Source organism: Patagioenas fasciata, chromosome 15 (assembly GCF_037038585.1).
Source record: "Patagioenas fasciata isolate bPatFas1 chromosome 15, bPatFas1.hap1, whole genome shotgun sequence".
Lineage (NCBI taxonomy): Eukaryota > Metazoa > Chordata > Aves > Columbiformes > Columbidae > Patagioenas > Patagioenas fasciata.
This window is the reverse complement of record NC_092534.1, coordinates 10,928,823-10,951,209: the sequence shown is the minus strand read 5'-3', so window position 1 is coordinate 10,951,209 and position 22,387 is coordinate 10,928,823. Positions and strand designations below refer to the sequence as shown.

At 54.1% G+C, this 22,387-nt stretch overlaps 3 protein-coding genes across 15 annotated transcripts in view; 1 reads left to right on the top strand and 2 right to left on the bottom strand.

The window, feature by feature from the left end:
- TNRC6A (trinucleotide repeat containing adaptor 6A) overlaps positions 1 to 11,343 on the top strand; it is a 72,396-nt gene extending 61,053 nt beyond the window's left edge. For 7 of the 12 annotated variants that reach the window (XM_071815347.1, XM_071815345.1, XM_065850827.2 and 4 more), the window contains 11 exons: positions 175 to 303; positions 414 to 491; positions 748 to 958; positions 4,097 to 4,228; positions 5,693 to 5,851; positions 6,170 to 6,310; positions 6,825 to 6,932; positions 7,149 to 7,370; positions 8,084 to 8,154; positions 8,246 to 8,385; positions 8,596 to 11,343. In XM_071815347.1, the coding sequence (XP_071671448.1) occupies positions 175 to 303; positions 414 to 491; positions 748 to 958; positions 4,097 to 4,228; positions 5,693 to 5,851; positions 6,170 to 6,310; positions 6,825 to 6,932; positions 7,149 to 7,370; positions 8,084 to 8,154; positions 8,246 to 8,385; positions 8,596 to 8,971 (1,767 nt within the window). In that variant the 3' untranslated portion in view covers positions 8,972 to 11,343. The remainder of the gene's footprint in view (positions 1 to 174; positions 304 to 413; positions 492 to 747; positions 959 to 4,096; positions 4,229 to 5,692; positions 5,852 to 6,169; positions 6,311 to 6,824; positions 6,933 to 7,148; positions 7,371 to 8,083; positions 8,155 to 8,245; positions 8,386 to 8,595) is intronic. The other 5 variants (XM_065850832.2, XM_065850826.2, XM_065850833.2 and 2 more) reach the window with 2 other exon arrangements.
- LOC136108503 (uncharacterized) lies at positions 10,879 to 17,789 on the bottom strand. Its single transcript, XM_065850313.2, has 11 exons — positions 17,462 to 17,789; positions 16,576 to 16,695; positions 14,568 to 16,409; positions 14,312 to 14,424; positions 14,177 to 14,235; positions 13,886 to 14,043; positions 13,597 to 13,759; positions 13,319 to 13,510; positions 12,362 to 12,583; positions 11,584 to 11,737; positions 10,879 to 11,447 (listed from the first exon to the last, which is right to left on the bottom strand). Exons 1-11 carry the CDS (start codon positions 17,787 to 17,789, stop codon positions 11,373 to 11,375), a joined length of 3,426 nt encoding a protein of 1,141 aa, XP_065706385.2. The 3' UTR covers positions 10,879 to 11,372.
- Positions 17,790 to 19,055: 1,266 nt separating this feature from the next.
- NDUFAB1 (NADH:ubiquinone oxidoreductase subunit AB1) lies at positions 19,056 to 22,132 on the bottom strand. Of its 2 annotated transcripts, none has more exons than XM_065850723.2 (4): positions 21,801 to 22,132; positions 21,228 to 21,315; positions 19,958 to 20,069; positions 19,056 to 19,227 (listed from the first exon to the last, which is right to left on the bottom strand). In XM_065850723.2, exons 1-3 carry the CDS (start codon positions 22,089 to 22,091, stop codon positions 19,978 to 19,980), a joined length of 471 nt encoding a protein of 156 aa, XP_065706795.2. In that variant the 5' UTR covers positions 22,092 to 22,132; the 3' UTR covers positions 19,056 to 19,227; positions 19,958 to 19,977. The 2 variants fall into 2 exon arrangements, with proteins under 2 accessions (XP_065706795.2, XP_065706794.2); XM_065850722.2 differs by having other exon boundaries at positions 19,962 to 20,069; positions 21,801 to 22,131.
- Positions 22,133 to 22,387: the final 255 nt, after the last annotated feature.

The window sequence follows — 22,387 nt, the reverse complement described above, 5'->3', positions numbered from 1 at the left end:
CCAAAACACTGCTTCAGAAAATTGTGGTTTGCTTATTGGTGTTGCTGATACTTACTCTGTAAATATTTGAAAACATATTTGGCTCTGTCAGTGTTTCAGAAACAAGGTAACTGTCAACAGAAGGTTATAATATTCTACATCTGGTCTAACTCTTTGCACTGGTCCGTTTTGCAGGTTCCAGTATCATTACTGAAGTATGCACCAAACAACGGTGGCCTGAGCCCACTTTTTGGCCCACAACAGGTAGCCATGTTGAATCAACTGTCCCAGTTAAACCAGCTTTCTCAGATCTCCCAGTTACAGGTAAGCTAACAAAGCCAGTCACCCTGTGTTCTGTTTGAAAGTCTAAGTAGAGACTTACATCAGCTATAAACTGTTCTTAAAAAAAACCACCACAAAACACTGTCTCGTAGCGGTTGTTGGCTCAGCAGCAAAAAGCGCAGAATCAAAGAAGCATGCCTTCTGGTGGTCGTCAACAGCAGGAGCAGCAGGTAAAGAAACATGTTTATTATTAACTTTTCAAACTATCCTCAAAAACTGATTTTCTTCCTGAGCCGCATTGCTTGTTACAAATTGTATTGAAGTGTGCGAGAGTGAATGGGGTTTTGGCAAGTTTAACGGAGTGACTTAGCTTAATGCTGGGGTTTTGCTGTGCTCGGCTGTGTGGAACCCAGAAATGTGCTTAATTATCTTTCTTTAAGGAAAAGCTTTTGCTTATTTATAGTGTAACTGCTCTGGTTTTTTAAGGGTCGATCTCTTAGTATGCAGCAACAGATGATGCAACAGTCCCGTCAGCTTGATCCAAACCTGTTAATGAAGCAGCAAACTCCACCCTCTCAACAGCAGTCACTCCACCAACCCTCCATGAAATCTTTCCTCGAGAACGTCATCCCTCACGCTACTCCTGAGCTGCAGAAAGGGCCATCACCAATAAATGCGTTCAGCAGCTTCCCGATAGGTGAGTGTCTCCATGCTCATTTCATACGGTCACTGGGTGCTTGTGTGAGACACTGCGTTTCTTTTCACGTCTCCTGCCTCCTCTGAAAACAATAGTGATTGTAATCCTGGTAGCACTTCTGATTTTAATGGAAGTAGTAATTCCTTCTGGGGCTTATCCGGTAACCTTTGTTCACCAAAGGACTTTTTTCACAAGTAGTTCATTCCCAGAAGTTGACTGTATTTCAGTGCAAAACACTTTCCATTTTTGAAGGTCTGTCTCGTTTTATTTCTTTTTTATCCTATGGGTCCCCAAGGATGACACAAAGTCCTTTTGCAGTTATGATTCCTGGAGCTAAAGGACTTGTAGAAGTAGAATCCATACAAAGAATCCATTTGTGTCGTCTCGTTTCTTTGGATCTTAAAATTTTTTTCTATGAGTCCGAAATTGAATAGGTAGAACAAAATGTTTATTTCCCTTTTAGTGGTTTTGTCCAGGAGAGAAAACTTGTAGCTCTGCATTTTTAAAGAATGGTTGTCTCATTTCAGGCAAAAGGTCTGAACATTCATAAATACAAACATCTCCTGTTTCTTTCTCCCTACATTTCCAGGCTTCTGTCCAATTTCTACTTCAGAAATTCCAGGCTTGTATATTTTCTCCTTACTTTAGGTCCCTTTTTAATGCTGCCTTATACTTACTACAACTGTTCACCATTTTCCTCTTGTTCCTTATCCCTGTTTTTTTCCTCCTCTTCAGTTCGCTTTTCTTCTGTGTTATTCTAATCGGGTCCTTTCCATTGGGCTGATTTCCTTTGTATCCTCAGTGCCCTTTGTAGCAAAGCCTGTGCGATGGAGCCGCTGCTGCCGCCCGTGTGCTGCAGGCGGGTGTCCGGTGGGACAGGCCGTGCTGTGCTGCATGTGCCACCCGGGGCTTGTGCTGTGGCCAGTCCTGGCTCCAGGCTGCTGCTGAGGAGCTGCTGCTGCTGCTGAGCATTGGGATCTACCAGCTGTGTCCATTCCAAGGGCAAGCTGTACACACGGAGTTCGTTTAGCTGAGACGTTATGTGAGGCCTAATGAAAGGAATATTTAACTTTCTCACCAAACTTCCTGCTGAGTGATTGCATCCTGCCTACCTTGGGTTCCTTTCAGTTTCATTTCTTGAGTGGAATTGTTGTGTACTGTTGTTAAATAGCCGCTTTCTCGCCTTAATCGTTGCCACATTTCAGGAACCTGCAGTGCACATAAGATGGCTTTGAGATCCCTCAGGAATCAGCTGCAGTGTCCGTGAGGATCCTTGGGGTTTCCTTTGGGGTGGTGCTGTGTTTTGCTCCGTACTGCGCAGCCCTGCGCTCTCTCTCAGGCATGAGGAGAGGAGCGGGAAGAAGTCAAACTCACTGACTGAGATACAGGAGGTTTAATAGGACAGAAAAGGAAGGGAAAATAATCATAGTAACGAATATACAAGACAATGCAATGGCTTGCCACCTGCTAACCAGTGCCCAGGCAGTGTCTGAGCAGCAGCCCCCACCAGTTCCCTCTGTTCACATACGGAGTGCGGCGTGTCCCTGGGCTCAGGTGGGGTCAGCTGTCCTGTGTCCCCTCCCGGCTCCTTGTGCACCCCCAGCTTCCTCCCTGAAGGGGTGAGAAGCAGAAAAGGCCTTGATGCTGTGGAAGCAGCTCAGCGGTAACTACAGCATCCCTGTTTTCTCGTCCTCAGTCCAGAACACAGCACCATACCAGCTGCTAGGGAGAAAATCAATTATCCCGGGACAGCCGGGTAGTGATATGAGCAACTGGAGCCACACACAGTCCACAAATAAAAGCTTAAGGGTAGAAATAGTAGGTTGCTGGAGTGTCTCAACCATTTAGTGAAGAATTGAGCCCTGCAGCCCATGGAGGCCCATGGGGAGCAGGGGATGCCTGAGGGAGGCTGTGACCTGTGGAAGGGACCCACACTGGAGCATTCGTGAAGAGCTGCAGCCCGTGGAAGGACCCACGTTGGAGAAGTTCCTGCAGAACTGTCTCCCTTGGGTGGGACCCCACACTGGGGCAGGGGAGGAGTGTGAGGAAGAAAGAGCAGCAAAGGCAACATGGTGAACTGACTGCAGCTCCTGGTCCTGTCCCCCTGTGCTGCTCGGGGGTGGGGTGGAGAAATCAGAGTGAAGTTCAGCCCAGGAAGAAGCAAGGGGTGGGGGAAGGTGTTTTAAGATTCAGTTTTTATTTCTTATTGTTCTACTCTGTTTTGATTTGTAATAAGTTAAATGAATTTTCCCTAAGTTGAGTCGGTTTTGCCCATGACGGTAATTGCCGAGTGATCTCCTTGTCCTTATGTCAGCACACAAGCTTTTTGTGGTATTTTCTCTCCCCTGCCCAGCTGAGGAGGGAGTGATAGAGCAGCTTTGGGGGTCCCTGGTGTCCATCCAGGGCCAGCCCCCCATGGCTGGGAGTTCAGGATCTTGCAGATATGCCAGGGGCCAGAGTGTGGGCAGGTTGTTCAGGCCCAGAGGAGCTGGTTCTCACGGGTGTTTGGACTGATTTGGGTTGACATTGTGTTGATTCTCTCATTTTGAAATACAGACAACTTAGAAGAGGCAAAGACAAGTTAGTTTGTTTTCTCTTAGTGAGGTTTTGATATTCAATGTGAACAGGATAAATGGAGGAGTGGGCCAGTATTACTGTTCAGAAGCCCAAATGAGAATGAGGTGGTAAGTGCAGACACCAGTACAGAACTTCTGCCGAACAGGGGAGTACAGACACCCCCTTCTGCTGACCAGAGTGACTTGTACAGCCAGCATAGCTCTTGAATGGACAGCGCTTCTGCTTCAGACAGACGAGGGCGCTGGCTGTGCTGGGGCTAGACCTGCGTTAGAAATGCCACATTTTTTAGATGTTGACATTTTCATTTTTCTGGCTTCCTCAATGGCTCCTTCTGCTGACATTTCTGCATGAAGAATCAGCTGAGAACTCAGAGCGCTTTGCATCGCTTAGCTTAGCTGCTGTCTGTAGTAAGGTCACTGTATTCAATGCTAGAATGTTTCTCAAAAACAGAAGCATGAAATAACCATAGTAGTATGCTCTTAAATGTTTATTAGGGCAATAGTGGTAATTAGCAGAAGAAAAACATTGAGTCTGTGTTTCATAAGCTCTGTATGTTTTTAGGAATGAACTCAAACTTGAATGTAAACATGGATATGAACAGTATTAAAGAGCCACAATCTCGGTTGAGGAAATGGACTACAGTAGACAGCATTTCTGTGAACACATCGTTAGATCAAAACTCCAGCAAACATGGTATGTTGAACACGTCACTAAGTAGCATTTGATATTACCCATCAGATTTTCACGTTCTGGGTATAAAATGCAGGTTTGCTGTATTTAGGTCTGTAATTGTAACGACTGTGTTGCCTTTGGCTGTCAGAGTTCGTGTTGTGCTGAACTTGACTCACCTTGTGCACAGCCCGTGGCTGTTCTTGAATGTCCTTAAGTGATCTTATGACCAGATTTAGCAGAAGCATTGTGCAGGATTCCTTTTTAACCAAACTTTTCTTTAAGTGTGACTACTGCCACTAGGTTTACCTTGGTCTGGATTGGAATGCTTCATATACTTTTACACCAAAAGCTTTAGATTTTGTAGTTTTCTTTCCCCACGCCCTTCTGGCCTTAAGGTGATTTGTGGGAATTTAACTTGGTGTGCATGCGTTCTGGTCATGTCTGACATGTTTAATTGCAGGTTTTGGTTATGAATGTGTACGTTCGCATCCTGAAAATGGGGAGAGCTTAGAAGGGATAAACTAGTACCGTTGCTGTACGTAGTTTTAGTGTAGGTGAGCTTGGTTTCTTCGTATTTCACTCCAGTAATCAGGATTCATACGATATTTCAACTGTTTCAGTTGCTTGAAATCTCATCCAGTAAAAATCTGAGTCTGTGGCACAAAGGTTCTGTTTCTAAAGATAGTTACAAAATGTCTCTGGTCTCCTGTTACTGTTCAGTCTTCAGATTGTTTGGATATTTTTGGAGTTGTCAGCTGGTTTAGTACTGTGAAATAAGTTGCTGCCTTAAGCATCTAGCGGATCTGTCCTGTACTGCACTGGGAACCTCTGCTGGTCGTGCAGATGAGCGCAGGTCAGAGCAGGGGTTACTCCAGAGGGGGGCAGTGTTTTCTGGAGAGTATTAGCAATTTGATTATTTGAACTCCATATTGCATGGAATCACTAGTAAAAGTCATTCCCTTGGAAATGTAGAATATCTTTGGCTTTGCTGTCTAGTAACTTTTTGAATTTTACCTTACATGACTTGAACAGAATCAAATTGATTCTGTACGGTGCTTTCCTTCCTTGCTCTGCCTACAGGGATTTGGTTTTTTCCATCCCCCGCCCCCCCTCCTTCCAGGAATCTGAGTAGAATTTAGAGAGTTTTGCAGCAGCTCAAGATCCTTCAGTTTTGTAGACGTTTCTTCCACAAACCCTCCCATTATGGAATATATTCACTACCCCTGTTACCCAGCTGTACTTTCACAGAATGCTCTTACCCTCTTGAATTAATATTTTACTTAAGATTAAAAGATTATTCTTATGGTTTTCTCCTGAATTATTCAGAGACATTTCATTTTAGATTATATAATCCTGTGTGACTTCTGTATAACTTGAGATCATAAGGGGACAGTATGAATGCTTTACAAGGGCATGTTTCCATATAGATATATAAAAATATGCTATGCAAAATATTTAATGTGTTTTTTTTTTCTTTTCCACTAGGTGCTATTTCAAGTGGTTTTAGGCTGGAAGAGTCTCCGTTTGTTCCCTACGACTTTCTGAACAGCAGTAATTCACCAGCCAGCCCTCCTGGATCCATTGGGGATGGCTGGTCCCGTGCCAAATCGCCCAATGGCTCTAGCAGTGTCAACTGGCCACCAGGTACGGCCCCACGCTCGTCACCTGCGCAGGGACAGGGACATGGTACAGAGCACCGAGGCCGCGTTCTTGGCAGATTGAAATTGAGAGTGGTAGTTTCATTGCACAAAGTACATTGCCCTGCTTTGAGATTTTACCCTGGTGAGATGGGACCAGAAAACTAGAAATGAAGTGAATGAAACAAAACAAAGACTAAATTGAGTAAATGAAATGCTTAAAAGGTGTTGGAGTTTCAGTCGTTAAGGGATGTATTGTTTAGACAGCTGTCTCCTGCTAATAACCAGCAAACAAAATAAGCTTCTTTTCTGAATGTGTTCCTAGAGTTTCGGCCTGGGGAGCCATGGAAAGGTTATCCAAACATCGACCCCGAGACTGACCCTTACGTCACTCCTGGCAGTGTCATAAACAATCTGTCAATTAATACTGTGCGGGAAGTTGACCACCTCAGGGACAGGAACAGTGGTATGTTCAGATGGTGCAGTTTCTAATTAATGTTGTAGTAATCTTCCTCCAATCCCAGAGACAGACTGTTTACTTGGAGATGTGTTTGCTACTTGCTTGTCTCCTTGTTCATCGTTTGTGTTGTGGATTTCATGGCTGAAAAGCTCATCTTTGGCTCTAGCAGCACCACTTGATGCAATGCAACAGATGTTCCAAGAATGCGGGCAGAGCGAGCGAACGCTGCTGATCTGCATTCTGATGTAATTGTGTGCGCAGGGAGGCAACGTGTTTGAAAGCGGGCGAGCAAAACCCTGTGATCGAACCACTGCAGAAATGCAAGGGGATTCGCTCGTAGCGAGCACAGGGTGCTGCCTGCTGCGGAGCGTTTGCTGCCAGTGCCTCTGGATCAGGGATGAGCACAGAGGAGCGAGGAGATCCCTCGTCTGGCTGTGTTCGGCCTGGACTACGAGTCCTGCCTTTTGATTTTATTGGTTTGTGATGCACTGTGCTGTGACTGACTCTGTTTTTGTCGTAGGGTCATCCTCATCTTTGAACACCACGCTGCCTTCAACTAGTGCCTGGTCATCCATTCGTGCCTCCAACTACAATGTTTCCCTCAGCAGTACAGCACAAAGCACTTCAGGTGATGTCTGCTCACCTTGCTCTGAGCTGGTGTTTCTTCATGTGCTTCGGGGAATACTAAATGTTAATAAAAAGTACTCCTGAGGTCCCCTCTGAGCGGTAACTTCACTGATTTTCCAAGTAGCTATTTCAATGTCACTCTGATTTAGCAGCTTTTATTTGTTGCAAGGTGACAGTTCCAGCGTAGTGATTATGGTTGTCTTTCTATGTCTTTTAGTAGCCAGAAACAGTGATTCCAAATCAACGTGGTCTCCTGGATCAGTCACTAACACCTCTCTGGCTCATGAGCTGTGGAAGGTCCCTTTGCCACCTAAAAGCATCACTGCTCCGTCCCGCCCACCCCCGGGGCTGACAGGCCAGAAACCACCGTTGTCCACTTGGGATAATTCCCTTCGTTTGGGTGGAGGATGGGGAAATTCTGATGCCAGATACACCCCTGGTAAGGATGTCTCTTGTGTAGGAAGGTTGTGTGTGTTGTTATCAACCTGGGGAGTCTCCTGTGCATTTGTGAGATCATCTGTCACTGTTGGGCAACATCTGTACCATTTGTCTTGCCAAAAGCAAAAGCTGATCTCTATATCCTAAGCTGCATTGTGACAGACCTTCCACTGAATGAAACAGGGTGAGGGCTGGATGTTGTGTGCAGCAGTAGCGTGGATGGCACTGGGGCTTTTCTGTCTTTAGTGTGAATGACCTCCGAGCACTTTTCGGAGTCTGACTCTGTGCAGCTGAATGCACTTGCCCATTAAGCATTTTTCAGAGTGGCTTATACCATAATCAATTAGATCCCAGTAGCACAGGAGTCTTCAGACAGGCTTCAGAACTATTCTGAGCTTGCAGCAAGAGTCAAAACAAGTATCTTTGTATTTTTACTTCAATTATGATTTTATGACAGCAATGTAGCTACTTATGACTGTATTTAAATGATCACAATGCTTCAGGAAGTAAATAAAATGAGTAGCTACAGACATTAAGTCCTATACCATCCCAAAGTAGCGTTCTAATGGTTTTAAGTCTGGAAAAGATAAGTACTATGTGAGTTTTTCTTACTTGTGAGTGTTCCCGTCAGCTGCCATGCAGCTTCTCATGCTCCCCCTGTGACCCGCTGCTCAGCGTGTCAGGGCACTGATTCTTGTGTTTTTCCTCATTTAGGTTCAAGCTGGGGTGAGAGCAGCTCAGGGAGAATAACAAATTGGCTTGTTCTAAAAAACCTTACACCTCAGGTAAGGCTGGAGTGGGCACGGCGCTGGCAGGCGGCTCGATCGAAGCTTTGCACCAACTGCTTCTCACGTTCTGCACTCGTTTCATCCTCAGATCGATGGCTCAACCCTGCGTACTCTGTGCATGCAGCACGGTCCACTAATAACATTCCACCTTAACCTCCCACACGGTAATGCTTTGGTCCGTTACAGTTCAAAAGAAGAGGTAGTGAAGGCACAAAAATCTCTGCACATGTAAGTTCTTTCTCTTTTTTAGTCTAAATTTTAACCACCTGTGAATGTTTTGTTGGGTTGGAAACACTTTCTTTGTGCAGGGGCACAAGGACTCAGTGCCAGCTGAACCTCTGCTGGGCTCATGCCGAGGTGTTTGCGGTGCTGGGCGAGTGCAGAGGTGAGGAGGAGGATGGGCTGGTGGTTTCACACGTGCTTTCTTGTCCTCCACAGGTGTGTATTAGGGAACACTACTATTCTTGCTGAGTTTGCCAGTGAAGAGGAGATTAGTCGCTTCTTTGCACAAGGCCAGTCTCTGACTCCGTCTCCTGGCTGGCAGTCTCTGGGATCCAGCCAGAACCGACTTGGATCCATTGACGGTTCCCATTCGTTCTCAAACCGTAATGATCTAAATCACTGGAATGGTGCTGGGCTGTCGGGAACTAGCAGTGGAGACCTTCATGGCACTTCACTCTGGGGGAGCCCCAACTATTCCACGAGCCTGTGGGGCGCCCCGAGCAGCAGTGACACCCGGGGAATTAGCAGCCCGTCCCCCATCAACGCTTTCCTTTCTGTTGACCACCTGGGTGGAGGTGGAGAGTCCATGTAACCTTTTACTTTTTTCAACTAATAAACTGTGACCTCAAGATGTAACAAAGCAGCACTAATTTGGACTTTTCACCTACAGCAAGGGGGTCACCTGTGGAAACAGTTACTTTCTGCACATTTTCCACTTTGTTTTAGCCCAAAACATATCAGTTTGAATACTTGAATCATGCAGGCCAATATTATAATGTGAAAAAGTATATATTTACACTTCCAGATAGTGCTATCCATATAAAACTGCTTGGAATGAGCTCATTTGTGTATATTCATCATGTTTATTCTTTGAATTCCATTTTTTTTTTTGCATTTTGCTGATAATGTTGGAGTATGAGCTTTTTTAACTTTGCACTGAATGGTGTTCTCTCTGTCTAATCGGCAATATCGGGGAGGCAGCAGTTCACGTGTAAATGTTTACTCAAGGATGTTCTTAACAAACAGTGTGCGCTCTCTACTATGCCTTGATGTTTGCCTACCTTACCGTGGTGTTGTGGCGTTTAAAGATCAAGTTATGATACTGACTTAGGATTATGAATGAAAGTATTGCACCAGTTTTTTCATGTATAAAACTAAAGAATTTAGCTCTACAGTTTAAAAAACTGTGGCCACAGCTGTGACTTGCAACCCAGCCTGCAAGCCAGGGGGGTCCTGCACTTTCAATAGGCTTTCAATTTTGTTTTGGGGGTGCCCGTGTTGGCACCTTCTTGTTTACAGAATATTTTTTTTGTTTTTTGAGAAAAATGTTTACTCTTCCATCATTTTAAAAATTTTTAAAAAGACAAAAAAAAAATGGAGAATGAAAAAGATGCTTTCTATCTCTGGGAATAACGAACAGTGTTTGGCCATGTCCTTTTGTTTTCTATTCCTGTATCCTAAATCAAAGAGCATGGCTCTCAGGAAAACCAGTTCCCCAGTAAAAACTCCTTGTAGTTTCTTATAGGAAAAAAACTCAACTTTTAGCACTGATAATACTTATTGCTCTGTAAGACTTTTCTCTGCCAAAAAAGAAACGCTTCAAGCTGGAGTTTGACATACCGCTTTCTGACGCTGTCTTTTTATTAGTGAGTGGTGGTGGTTTGCTAATAATCTGTAGTTATACGATTCTTTTGTAATCCCATCGAGTGGCTCCGTTTCTGCTCTTGTGACTGTGTTAACGTTTAACTGTCGTACCTTAAAGCCGAACTGAGTAACTATGCATTACTGTAACCAAGGTCTTGGGCTTACAGAATTGTTTGTTGTATAAAAGTTTTAAATGTTTAAAAAGTTCTCGCAAATACTTTCTCGCAAAAGTAATGAGTTACATCTTTTTTTTTGCCACAAAAGGTATTACATGATGCTTGTTTAGTCCATGAATTAAAGACTAGGCAAGGGTAAAAAATTTTAACAGTGCAGAAATCGCCATCATTTCATTGCCTTGATTCTAACCGTTTGTGTCCGAAAATGCAAAAGAAGTCAGTGGCTTTTAACTGTTTACAAATAGAATGTGATTGTAAAATGTACAGTTTGGTTGTGTTTGAATTATGAAGTTTCTCCAGATATTAATAAATCATGATGTTTTTGGCTGCTCAGCATATAACTGTCTATTTTTTGTGACTTTATTTGTAGGCTGTTTTCTATACAACGAAAATATCAAAACATATGATAGCTCTGTATTCCCATAGTTTGATTTTCTTTTAGCAAACTGATTTTTTTATGAACAGATCTGCGTTTTATTCTAGCAAAACTCTCCCTCAACGTACCCACTCTGAGATGAGAATCTAAGCGTAGAGAACTGCAGCTTGCTTTTCCTTTTCTATTCGAGCACCTTGGGATCCTCTTGCCCTCATCCTCGGTAAAACTTCAACGCCCCATTTCCAAACGCCCCCACCATTTGTGCCCAGCTCGATGCTCAAGAGGACATTGCAAATAAGGAGAGCATTTTGGAAAATAAACTTTAATGCTTAAAACGTACTGGTGTTTAAATTTATACCTCATTTACATTAATCATGATGAACAATGCAGCAGCGCTTAATTTGTAATTCACTTTTCACAGTGGCTTAGCTTGTTCTGAAATGGCTATAGGGCAGACCATATATGTACATAGTATGATGTGACTTCAAAACTCTTTTAAGACTTTATTTTCCAGTTGCCGATGTACGTCGTTAACTCGTTGGATGCCAGCATTGTGTGTTACCAGACACTTCTCTGTACCTATGTACGCTGAACCCGCTGTCCCAGCCAGGGCTGGCTGTGCAGGCTGCGAACGGGGCCGAGCGTCACGGGGACGCTGCCCCGTGGAACCGACATCACACCTGCCGTGATTGTATTGTCCAAGTGTTTGAAATCCCTTCACTGAGCTTGTTACGTGGAAATAAAATGTGGTTGGTTTTACGAGCTGAACCTGTTGCCTGTGTTTTGGCGCGTGGGGCTCAGGCCGTCCAGCTCCTCTCCAGGCTGCCCAGCTCCATCCCCTCGCAGAACGAGTGGGGCCGTCGGGCTTTGTGCTGCGGAGAGACCGGCTTGGGCTGGTGCCCCGAGGAGCTGCTGCCCCCCCTGTGTCACCACCCCAGGACACTGAGAAGGGCACAGCCAGGGCCCCCGCCCAACGCTCCCACAGCCCCTTCACACCCCCCTGCTCACCGGGGGCTGCCGGGACAGCTGGTGGAGGAGCGGGAAGGGCGTCCATGGGGTGGGCTCCATGGGCCAGCTCGACACCGAGATATCGCTGGCTTTGCCCGAGTCCACCATGGGGTCGTTCACGCTGCCGGAACTCGTGTCCCAGGCGTAATGGAGACTGGGAAGAAAATTAAGGGGGAGGAAGGGGCAAGAGTCAAGCTGCTGCAGACAGTGCAGCCGGGACCCTCAGCCACGGGACTGCACTCGCAGGTATTTTGCTCCTGTGCGTGATGTGCTCACTGCACCGTGTCTGTCTGCAAACGTGCTGCAGGTCCCTGAGCTCCAGCGCAGCAGCACCGGGCCCATCGTGGAGCGACCTTTACTCATGGAACCGGAAACTTTCAGGGCCCTTTTTCCATTTACACCCCTGGAAGCTGATAAGACTTTCTCATACCCACACATACGATCACGCTGTTTCCTGCAGCTCTGAACCCTTCTGCTGTTCTATCAGTCCCCAGCACACAAAGCTCCTTGCATAGGGTGAAGAAAAGAAAAAGAAAAACAAAACCCACACACCACCACAAACCCACTTATTTCTCCTTGGACACCACAGGCTGTGGCGGAGTCGAAGCTCCACCGTGCCATTGATAAGTGCAGGGAGGGCAGTGCTGAGCATTGGCTGCAAAGCAGAGGCACCAGGACAGGTTGCTGTGCCCAAACCCCTCGCTCTCTGCTTCACCCCATCCCCTGAGTAAAATAAAGATGAGCCCTCGCTCTGGGGCTCAGCAAACCCCCCCTGTACCTGGAGTGGCAGTCGGGGCGGGTGGACAGTGCCAGACGCTGCTTGGGGCCATGGGTGACACCTGAGTCCTCCCGGCAGCTGCAGCTGCTGCCCCAGATGTGCAGGTGCAGCAGCTCCTCCGAGGTGCTGAACGCCGGGTTGTCCAGAGAGGTGGCCGAGGGCGGCCCCGAGCGCGACCAGTACTGGGCCGACACATCGTCCAGACGGCAGAACCGCCGGTAGCTGCGGGGACAGACGGGGCTGTGGTGACGCCAGGACACACGGACACAGGGACACACACCCACAGGCACAGAGATACATGCACACCTCCCCCCCCCCCGCAGTGACTGTCCTGCAAGCACACAGCGCAGGTTTCCACCCAAATTTCACGGCCCCAGGGCCCAGCCCCACACCCTGGGTGGGGACAAGGCCCGTGACACCAAGCAACATCTGGCCACAACTCCACAGCTGTTGTGGTGGTTTCCTCAGGGTTGAGGCTGTGCCGGAGACCCCCGGCTGAGCCCAGCCAGGCAGCCAGCACAAGGGGGACATACCACTGGGGGCATTGGGGTCCCTGGGACCGTGTATGTGGGGGTTCCCCAGCACATCTCCACCCCCCAAGTGTGTGCAGCAGCACCGCCAGGCCTGCAGCCTCCTGCCCACACGCTGCTGCCCCAGGGCTGGTGTCCCCTGAGCTCCCCACGCCATCGCCAGACACACAGACACCCACCCTGCCCAGCCAGGGCCACCGCCGTGGCTCCGTGGGATGCTGGTAGCGGCAGCTCCCGGGCCCCGCACGTGCTCCCCCAGCCCAGCACCTCCCGCCCGCCGCTATCGGCCGCCACAGAGTGTTTTTCTTGGCAGAGCTCAGCTGAGCCCAGCCCTGCCCGAGCGGCAATGCCGGACCTGGAGCTGCTGCCACTGCACCCCGGGGAGGGGCAGGGACACCCGCATCCAGGGCCACCCCAGCCCCCTCACCTGCTGCGTGTCTGGTCCGCCCTGGCCTCCAACAGCAGCACCTTGAAGCGGCGGATGGCGACGGCGGCGAGGACGGCGCCCAGGAGGACGATGCTGAGCAGGACCCCGGCGGCCATGCCCAGCAGGCTCTGCTGCGTCACCCGGTAGTCACAGTGCAGCCCCATGAACCAGAAATCGCTGCCGACGGGACACCTGTGCCAAGGGGGCAGTATCAGCCACTAGAGGGGAGGGACGAGGGACAGCACCCGTCACTCCAGGGCTGGTGCTGGGGCACTCACTGGCAGAGGGGCCCACTGTCCGGGGGGTGGGTGCAGATGCCGTGGTTCTTGCAATAGTTGTGGTGGCAGAGGGAGGTGCAGGTGGCATTCCCGGCCGCCCCAGCCGCGCAGGTGAAGCCGGCCTGGCAGGTGAAGAGCTCGGCACAGGGGTCCAGCGGCCGTTCTGCAGAGACACGGCTCCGGCTGTGCCCCCCCGCCCCCTGCCAGGCAGAGCTGGGGCCCGGATGAGCCCACTCTGCAACCAGGAGGATCTGGCGGTTGTGCAGCCCCGTGCACACCCCACACTTACCCAGAGCCGCGTTGTGCAGAATGGGGGCATCACCCACCAACAGCCCCCGCCGGGCAGCACCGGAGCCCAGCGCGGCATCGAGGAGCGTGAACAGCCCCAGCACCGGCACCCGCTCTGCCGCGAACAGCGCGTCGTACTCCAGCACCACGCTGCCCTCCCTGCGGGGAACCCACGGCTCAGACCCCCAGCTCCAGCCCCACACCCCGGCCCTGCTGTGGCCCTGCAGCCTGACGCTCCCCATACCCCCCATGTCAGGAGCATCTCACGCTGTGGGGCCAGACAAGCACCGACCTGATCCTCGTCACCTCCAGCCGCAGGAAGCCGGGCACCGATGTGAAGAGGGGCGAGACCTGTGCAGGGAGGGAACTGAGCGCAATGGGGGTGGCCCAAACCACAGCCCCCTGGGCCCCCCCGTCCTGCACCCACCGTGTGGTTGAAGCTGCGCAGCAGAGTCTGATGCTCAGGGGACCCAGGGTCCTGCAGTGCAGGGATGAACCCCATGTCCAGCACCAGCTCGCAGGGGACGCGGAGGACAGAGGCTGCGGGGGGAGATGGGGATCAACACAACAGGGCCCTGCTGCCTGCCCTGGGGGCCACCACTCACCCTCCCCAAGCTGATGGCTCTTCAGAGCTCTTCTCCTTCACTATGCCCAGGCAGAGGGTGCCAAGCCCCCAGACTCACCTCTCAGGAGGGGTGGCTGATCCTCCACGATGAACACCCGGGGGGCCCTGCCTGCCCCGGCGGGGGCTGGCGTCACTTGGGGGGTGTCAGCGTCAGGTTGCCCTCCGGGGCTGCTGGATGGTTGGACCAGGTCTATGTTCCCAGCAGCTGGGGGGGACCCAGGGCCCCCACGATGGCCCAGGGTCCCAGGGGGCTCTGTGGGTGGCTGGGGGGACTCTGGTGTCATGGTGGGCAGGCGAGCTGTGGGCCCCTGTGTCAGCCCTGTCACATCCCCCTGCAGTACAGCAGCCCTGGGCTTCAGCGTGAACATCCCCACGTCCCTGTGCAGTGCTGGGCTGGTGGCAGCCGTGGTGGCGGTGACAGCAGTGACAGTGATGCCCATAGCAGTGGTCAGCCCCAGGGGAGCCACAGGCTGGGATGGAGGCGGCTGCTGGGGCGGTCTGGGGGCTGCTGGGGGGTCCAGGCTGCCCAGCGGGGGAGTTGCTGTCCAGGGCTCAGCGTCACCCACCTCCACTGGGGTCCCTCCCAGGATTTGGGGGGTCTCAGCAGGATCCCTCCCCGAGCCAGCATGGGGCAGCTGGTGCCCCATGGACAGCCCTGCCAGGGGGGTGCCCACAGTGGGGCCAAGCCCTGGGACACCCCAGTCAGTCTCCAGGGTGGGTGACATGGGTGCTGCAGAGCCACTGGCTGGAATAGGCTGTGGGGAAGTGGGGACATGTGAGGACCCTGGGCTGGTATGGGGCACCATGCTTTGTGCCACTGCGGTGCTGACCACGGCCACCACAGTGCCGGGCTGCCCTGGCACGGCTGGTGCCCGCAAGGTCTGGTCCCCAGGGACATGGAGGTCAGGGGGACCCTCTGTGTTGGGTGGCCCAGACAGCCCCAGGCTGGTGGATGTCACTCTTGGGGTGGCAGCTGTGGCGCTGGGCACGGGCAGACCTGACTCCTCACCTGCAGCCGGCAGCAGGGCTGGGCCCTTCCCCACAGCTGGCTGGGCTGTGCTGGCCACAGTGTCTCCATGGCCACCAGCCCCCAGGGACGGCACAGAGGGGTGAGGGACAAAGTTGGGACCTTGCCAGGCAACATCTGTCCCATGCCATGGGCGAGAGTCAGAGCCCCGTACTCCCACTGTCCCTGGCAGCCCCTGCTGCGTCCCCCTCAGTGTCCCCATGGGGCTCAGCAGCCTCTGCAACCCCCCCACAAAGGGCGATGTCCCGATTGTCCCCTGCACAGTGCTGGCTGTAGCTGGCGTGATGCTCGAGTGGGTGCCTGGGCTGCTGCCCAACAGTGAAACAGTGGCACCCAGACCCTCCCCAGCCCATGGCTCTGGGGACAAGGAGCCGTGTGAGCTGCTCTGTCTCTGCACAAGCCCTGTGGAGGACCCCCATTGCTCCCCGGCAGAGCTGGGCGCTGTTGCAGTGGGTGGTGAATGCAAATGGGTCCCCTGTGCAGTCGTGGCACTTCCCATCATCACTTTTCCTACAGGGTCAGTCCTGGTGGTGGATCCGGTGGCAGAGTCTGTGTCTGCCCTCGTGAGTGCTAGGGTCCCCAAACTGGTCACCCCCAGGCTGTCACTCCGTGGCTGCTTGCTGCCTGCAGCTGCCTGCTCAGTGGTGCCCACAGAGAGTGGGGCCACCAGGCGCTCGGTGGCTGCTCCATCCCGCACCACAGGCCCCGTCCCCTCCTCGCCTGCCCAGGGGCCTCTGGGACTCCCCCAGGGGCTGGGGGGCTCAACAGTCCTGACAGGGGTTCCAGGGAAGGGCAGCAGCTCAGCCTCTGTCTGCATCTGCCTCACGGCCTCCGGCATCGGCGCCCGCGCTGTGCCAGCTCCTCTCTCCGGATCTAGGGGCAGAGGCAGGATTGGGGGACACTGAGCAGTGTTGACCCATGGACAGGACCCCACAGCTGCCAGCTTGGCACCCTGGGCCCCAGCGGCACCAACATGTGGCTGGCACGCAGTGTGAAGGACAAAGGGCTGTGAGCAGGACAGCCCCAGCCCCGGCGGTACCTGTTGGGCAGCGCTCCCTCATCGCGGTCCCCAGGTGGGTGCAGGGGACAGCAGTGTCCAGTGTGGAGCCCGTCCCGCTGCTGAGCCCCAGGCAGAGCTGTGCACAGCACACCACGATCACTGCGGAGAGAGCAGCATGTGCTGCTGTCAGGCATCGGGCATCGTGCACCAGCATTGGGCAGCAGCACCGAGCACCATGAACCACCCACCCATGGGCAGCGATGCTGAAGGAGACGCACAGGAACGACACAAACCCGGCTGGAAAACACCTGCCTTCGTCTCAGCAACCGAAATCGATACTGCCCCGCATGCTGCCATGTGCTGGAAACGCCGGTTTTGCCCCGACCCAAGCCACGGTCCGGCAGAGCCGCCATGTGCTGGTAGGCACCGCCGGGCCCGGGCTGAGCATCACACCCGCGGCCCGGCCAGCACTCGGGTCCCGCTGCTCCTCGGAGAGAGCGGGCACCTTGGCGGAGTCCCCGGGAGCCCCTCGGCCCCGCTCTCCGCTTTCGCCTCCCGGGGCTCCCGCTGCTCCTCCCGCCGCAGCACCGGCCGCCTCCGAAGCCGCGGGGCCGCCCGGGCCGCCAGTTGCGCTCACGGCCCCGCTTCCCCCGGCGCGTGTCCCGGGGACTCCGCGGCTTAGCCCCACTGCGGGTCTCGGTGACACCCGAGCAGCCACCACCCACCGCCCCAGCGCGACCGGGGGAGCCCAGACCCACCCGAGCCCGCCGCCGCTACCGGCCCCGCCGCCGCGAACCCCCCGAGCCCGCCGGGCTGCGCCGGCACCGCGCCCTAAGCCCCCCCGAGCACGGCAAACCCCGCCGGGGCACCCAGAGCTGCGGGGACCCGCCCAGCCGTGCCCCCCGCTCCCAGACCCGGTGCTCACCTGCGGCGGCCAGGAGCCGGGGGAGCCGTGGGAACCGGAGCCGGAGCCGCTCCATGGCGCTGCCGAGGCGGCAGGAAACCCCCGCTGCGGCGGGCGGAGGCGCCGGGAGCCGCAGCCCCCGGCCCAGTCCCGCCCCACCCGCCCCGGCGGCCCCGCCCGGCCACGCCCACACCCCGGGGAGCATCGGTCCCGGCGGCTCCGCTCTGCCCAAACGCTGCGGGGGCTGCGGGACCCCCGGGGGAAATGGCCCGGCGGGTCCCCTCTCGCCGGCTCGGCCCCTGTCCCCCGCCGCGGGCCGCACCGCCGTGCCCGGGGACAGCGGGGACATGGTTTATACCCGTCCTCCGCTACCACCGGCTTGTCCCAGAGCAGCCACATCGGAGCTGCCGGGGCTCCAGGGCGCGGGATTTCCCCAAGGCCACCTCCAGCCGCGCCCGGCTCACGGCAGAGGCTCCTCTAGGGCACCTCTGGCTGCATCTGCCTGCAGCTCCTTCAGCAGATCCCCCAGGGCCACGGCACCGAGCGAGGCCAGCGGCACCAGCACTCTGGACACAAAAGGACAGCTCCGCATCCACTGTGCTCCTGCTGCCGAGCCAGCACCTTGTGTCCACACCTGTGAAGAGAGAAACCACCATGGATATGGTGGCCAAAACAACTGTTCAACCCCAGTTCAACTGTGTCCTGTTCAGAAGCTGTTTGAGCACAGATTTGGGGTGAAGGAGTGATTAAGGAGTTTCCAAAGGCAAAAGCCTCGCACACAACGAAAGCAAAACTCAGGCCCTGGAGGCAGAGGGTCACCCAGCGGCAGAGCCGTCAGCGCCATGCGTTGCCAAGAGCCAAGTGCAGCTCCAGAGGAAGCCCCGAGAGCAGCCACACGGGCACCGTGTGCAGTGACAACGGACTCAGGTCTATTTTCCAACCTCCGTCACCCTGATTGCCAGAGGACACATTATCAAGTGACATTTTCTTGGCTCGCAGCCCAGCAGTACCTCTTTGACATATGAAAGTGTTTCTTGGCTCAAGGGAAAAACTGTGTAGTGTCCAGAAATAACTCGTTTCTGTCTCGGGAGAGATTTAAAGCAAGGCTCCCATGCTGAGATTAGTTTGGCTGACAGAAACGTGGATACGATTTTGCTTTTCAGCAGCAGGAAAGTCATCCCCCCCTTGATTTTCCATCAGGAAGACAGAAGCCTTCCAAACGGAACTGGCTTGTTGTTACCAGCACTGATGAAGAGCAAAGGCAGCAGAGGGGCGGTTTATTGGGAAGGGCAGACATGAGCAGCAAGACCACGGGCGAGCAACTGCATCAACAGCACGGAGCTTTGTGCCCAGTGGCACAAGCCGCACAGGCGCTGCCAGAGGTTTCGCACTTGCAGGGAGGAGGAGGAACAGCAGAACACATTCAGCGTGACTCTCAGCACAGCCAGACCCACCAGCAGCTCCCCAGCACTGGGGCACCGGGACCAGCAACAGCCCAGGCTGGGACAGGAGCTGGAGTGGGGGCAGCTCCTCATCCCTGCTGCCCCCGCACAGTGAACACTAATGCAGCTGGCCACCCACAGAGTGTGAAACAGAAAAGCCATCAATGCAACAATGGTCTTATATATTTATTCCTTTTTTTTCTTGTTTTTAAAGGACAACAGATTCAGACAGTTTTAAATACAACGTCCAAGTACAACTTTCCGACGAAAGCAGCAACAGTTCAGCGTGTGCGTTCACATTCACACCCGCTGCCACCAGCCCAGGCCTCGTGGCAGAGACATCTCCTGTTAAAAAATAAAATCCACATATTCAATATTTCATCAAGTAAGAACTACCACGTTTCGGCACAAAATAAATGGGTCAGGCAGACGAGACCAGCACTGAAGAACACCGGGGGCAGGCATGGAACGAGCCCACAGCTCTGGCACCACTGGGCTTCCCCTGGCTCAGAGCAGCCACGGGCACAGGCTCCCCCGGGGGGGTAGGAGTGTGCACAGGAATAAACAGGAACAACCAGGAGCTGGAGGATCTGCTGCTGCAGGCCCAGGTCAGGGCTCATTTCCCCTGCAGCCCCGAGCACAGTCGCTCCGATAACCCTTTCCTGCCCGTTTCCCGCCTGCCGCTGTCCCCGGCTGTGGCTGCTGGGGAGGACATGGTGGCGCAGGGCAGCTGGAGCTGCGCAGTCCTACCCTGCACGGCCAAGGAGCGCCAAAACATGGACTTCCGTGACTGAAGTCAATTTGACATTCACTGTTAACATACCTGTGGATAATCTGAGCACTGGAAGTGCCACGCAAGGCAAGATGAAGGTTGCCAGACCCCACATCCTCCTCCAGCAGGAGATGCTGCAGGAACATGCAGACAGGTCCCCCTCTCTGCTCAGAGTGGGTGGCTGCTGTCACCCCAGAGCTGCCACACAGCCCAGTGGCAGCATCACCTCACGCCACACACTCCCTGTGCACCCCGTGCACACCACCATCGCCGAGACACTCGCAGGGGCACGTTTCTACTCACCCACCTTTGAAGAACTGTTTCTATTCATAAACATCCTTCTTATCTGCAATGTAATCTACTATTTCCTGTGGGCACATTAACTTTTCTGCATCTCCATCAGGAATTTCAAACCCTGCAAGAAAGTGCACAGATTTAGCCCCAAACAACGGAAACAAGGCGAAGGGAAGCAATTCCTGCTGGCTCAGACACAGCCTGGCAGAGCACGAGCAGGGGGCAGCTGCTCTGTGTGTCAGAGCCAACAGCCCAATGCTGCACTGCATCCCAAGCCACGTTCTGCCTCATGCAACATTGCCCGTGGAGAAGGGACCAGGCTGAGCCAGCAACAAGTGTCCTCGCACCCCCTCAAAGCCACCAGTGCCTTCCCAGTGCTGCGCAGCCCCGTGTGTGGCAGGAGGGGATGTTCCTGGGGACGCTTCCAGGGACCCTGGGCCAGGCAGAGCCGGAAGCCCCAGGGCTGCTGTCAAAGGTTTGTATGATCAACAGCTCACAGGGAGCCGCAGCCGGGGCAGGAGCACGAGGACTCCTGGCAGCAGAACTGGTCAGAAATGCATTCCAGAAAATGTATGTTCTTCTTTCTAGCACTCACGGCCACACGCTGACACTCCACCCACACTGTCCCGTACGTGGATTAAATATCTAGTGTTAGCAGTTGCTCTGGAAGTGAAACATCTGCTCAGGTTTCAGAGGATGACCAAACCTCAGGGACATTTATGGATCAATATGACAAATTAGGCATGTATGCCAGAACTGAAGAGCTTTAAATAAGAGCAGGAAGGAGGCTACAATGATGTAAAAAGAAACTTGGAATATAACTTAACAAGGAGAGAACCTCACTTTTTGTCTAGCAGGATGAAGTACTGAGGACGAAAAATAATTCTACTGAGGGAAAACCTGGAGTACGTGTGATTTCACGAGCAGGAGCCACGATCGGCTCCAGGTGCAGCCTTGGTGTTAAATGCAACATCTGCTGTCCCCACCACCCCCTCCCCAGCAACAGGATGGGCTGCGCAAGAGTGACACGGGGACAGAGCCCCCGCTGTTCCCAGACAGGCCCAGCAGACAGACAGACACCTTCTCCTGCTTCCCGCTGGTCCCACCAGCGACCAGCACACGTTCTCGCTGACAGAGAACCGCACAATTTTCTCTGAATTATATTAGAGAAAAGTCAGTGTGACTATTCACAGAACTAATGCTGGTTTGCTGCAGCTGCACTTAAGGCTCAGCCAAACCCAGGCAGGGACGGATCCAAGCGCGAACAGCCCAAAGTTACCAAACTCGTCTTCCATGGCCATGATGATTTCCACTTGGTCCAAGCTGTCCAAGCCCAGGTCCTTCATGAAGTGGGACTCAGCTGTGAGCTACAGGGAAGAGAAAACCACAGGTCAGCTGCCGCAGCCACTGCAGGTGGCTGAACCTGAGGGGAACCCCTGGGCTCAACCGGGCCCCCTCACTGCTCCCTCCCCATCAGCGAGGACAGCACCGCCTGTCCCACCCACACAACCCAGTGCCGCAGCCAGGCGCTGTGACACCGCAGCACGGGGCACTGTGGCACCGGGCACGGCAGCACCGGGCACTGCAGCAGCAGGCGCTGTGGCACGGCAGCACCGGGCACCGTGGCACCGGACACTGCAGCAGCAGGCGCTGTGGCATCGAGCACTGTGGCACCGGGCACTGCAGCAGCAGGCGCTGTGGCATCGAGCACTGTGGCACCGTGGCCACTGGGCACTACAGCACCGGGCACTGCGGCACCGGGCAAAGTGGGCACCGGGCACTGCGGTCACCGAGCCCCGGGCCGCACGGCGCTGCCGGCCGCCCCCGCCGCCCCCGGCCCGGCCGCACTCGCCTTCTCCGGGTCGATCTTGTCGTAGAGCTTGAGCACGTAGAGGACGCGCTCCTTGATGTCGTCCAAGGTGAGCGGCGGCATGTCGGAAAAGCGGCGGCATAGCGGCCCGCCCGCCCGCAGGACACCGGGCAGCAGCGGCGGGCAGCGCCGGGGCCGGACCTGCGGCTGCGGCGGGGCCGAGGCCCACGGGTGGCGGGGGCAGAGGCTGCTGAGCGCGGCGGGCCGCGGGGCGGCCGGGGGCGGCGGGGGCAGGAGGCGGCGGACACAGGCCGAGAGGACACGGGCCGCCATGGTGACCTGTTCCCAGCGGGCACCGCGCCGCCAAACACAGCGCGCGCACCGCGGGAGGGCGGGGCCGACAGCGACCCCTGCCGGCTGGAGGGTGCGCTGAGCGGTGCCCGCGGAGCAGAACCGGCTCCGGCTGAACTCCCGGACACAGCTCCCCCGGATCCCCGGGCTGAACCCCCGGGCACAGCTCCCCCGGATCCCCAGGCTGAACCCCCGGGCACAGAGCACCTGGAGTCCTGAGCTGAACCCCTGGGCACAGCTCCCCCGCATCCCCAGGCTGAACCCCCGGGCACAGAGCA

What these genes read in the sequence shown, in the direction of transcription:
- LOC136108503 (XM_065850313.2), bottom strand. Translation starts at nt 17,789, where the DNA reads ATGTCCCCGCTGTCCCCGGGCACGGCGGTGCGGCCCGCGGCGGGGGAC. An exon ending in TCAGCCACCCCTCCTGAGAG is followed by an intron (nt 14,425 to 14,567) that starts GTGAGTCTGGGG and finishes CTCCCCCCGCAG; the next exon opens with CCTCTGTCCTCCGCGTCCCC. An exon ending in GACAGTGGGCCCCTCTGCCA is followed by an intron (nt 13,511 to 13,596) that starts GTGAGTGCCCCA and finishes CCCTTGGCACAG; the next exon opens with GTGTCCCGTCGGCAGCGATT.
- NDUFAB1 (XM_065850723.2), bottom strand. Translation starts at nt 22,091, where the DNA reads ATGGCGGCCCGTGTCCTCTCGGCCTGTGTCCGCCGCCTCCTGCCCCCG. An exon ending in ACAAGATCGACCCGGAGAAG is followed by an intron (nt 21,316 to 21,800) that starts GCGAGTGCGGCC and finishes TCTTCCCTGTAG; the next exon opens with CTCACAGCTGAGTCCCACTT. An exon ending in GGCCATGGAAGACGAGTTTG is followed by an intron (nt 20,070 to 21,227) that starts GTAACTTTGGGC and finishes ACTTTCTTGCAG; the next exon opens with GGTTTGAAATTCCTGATGGA.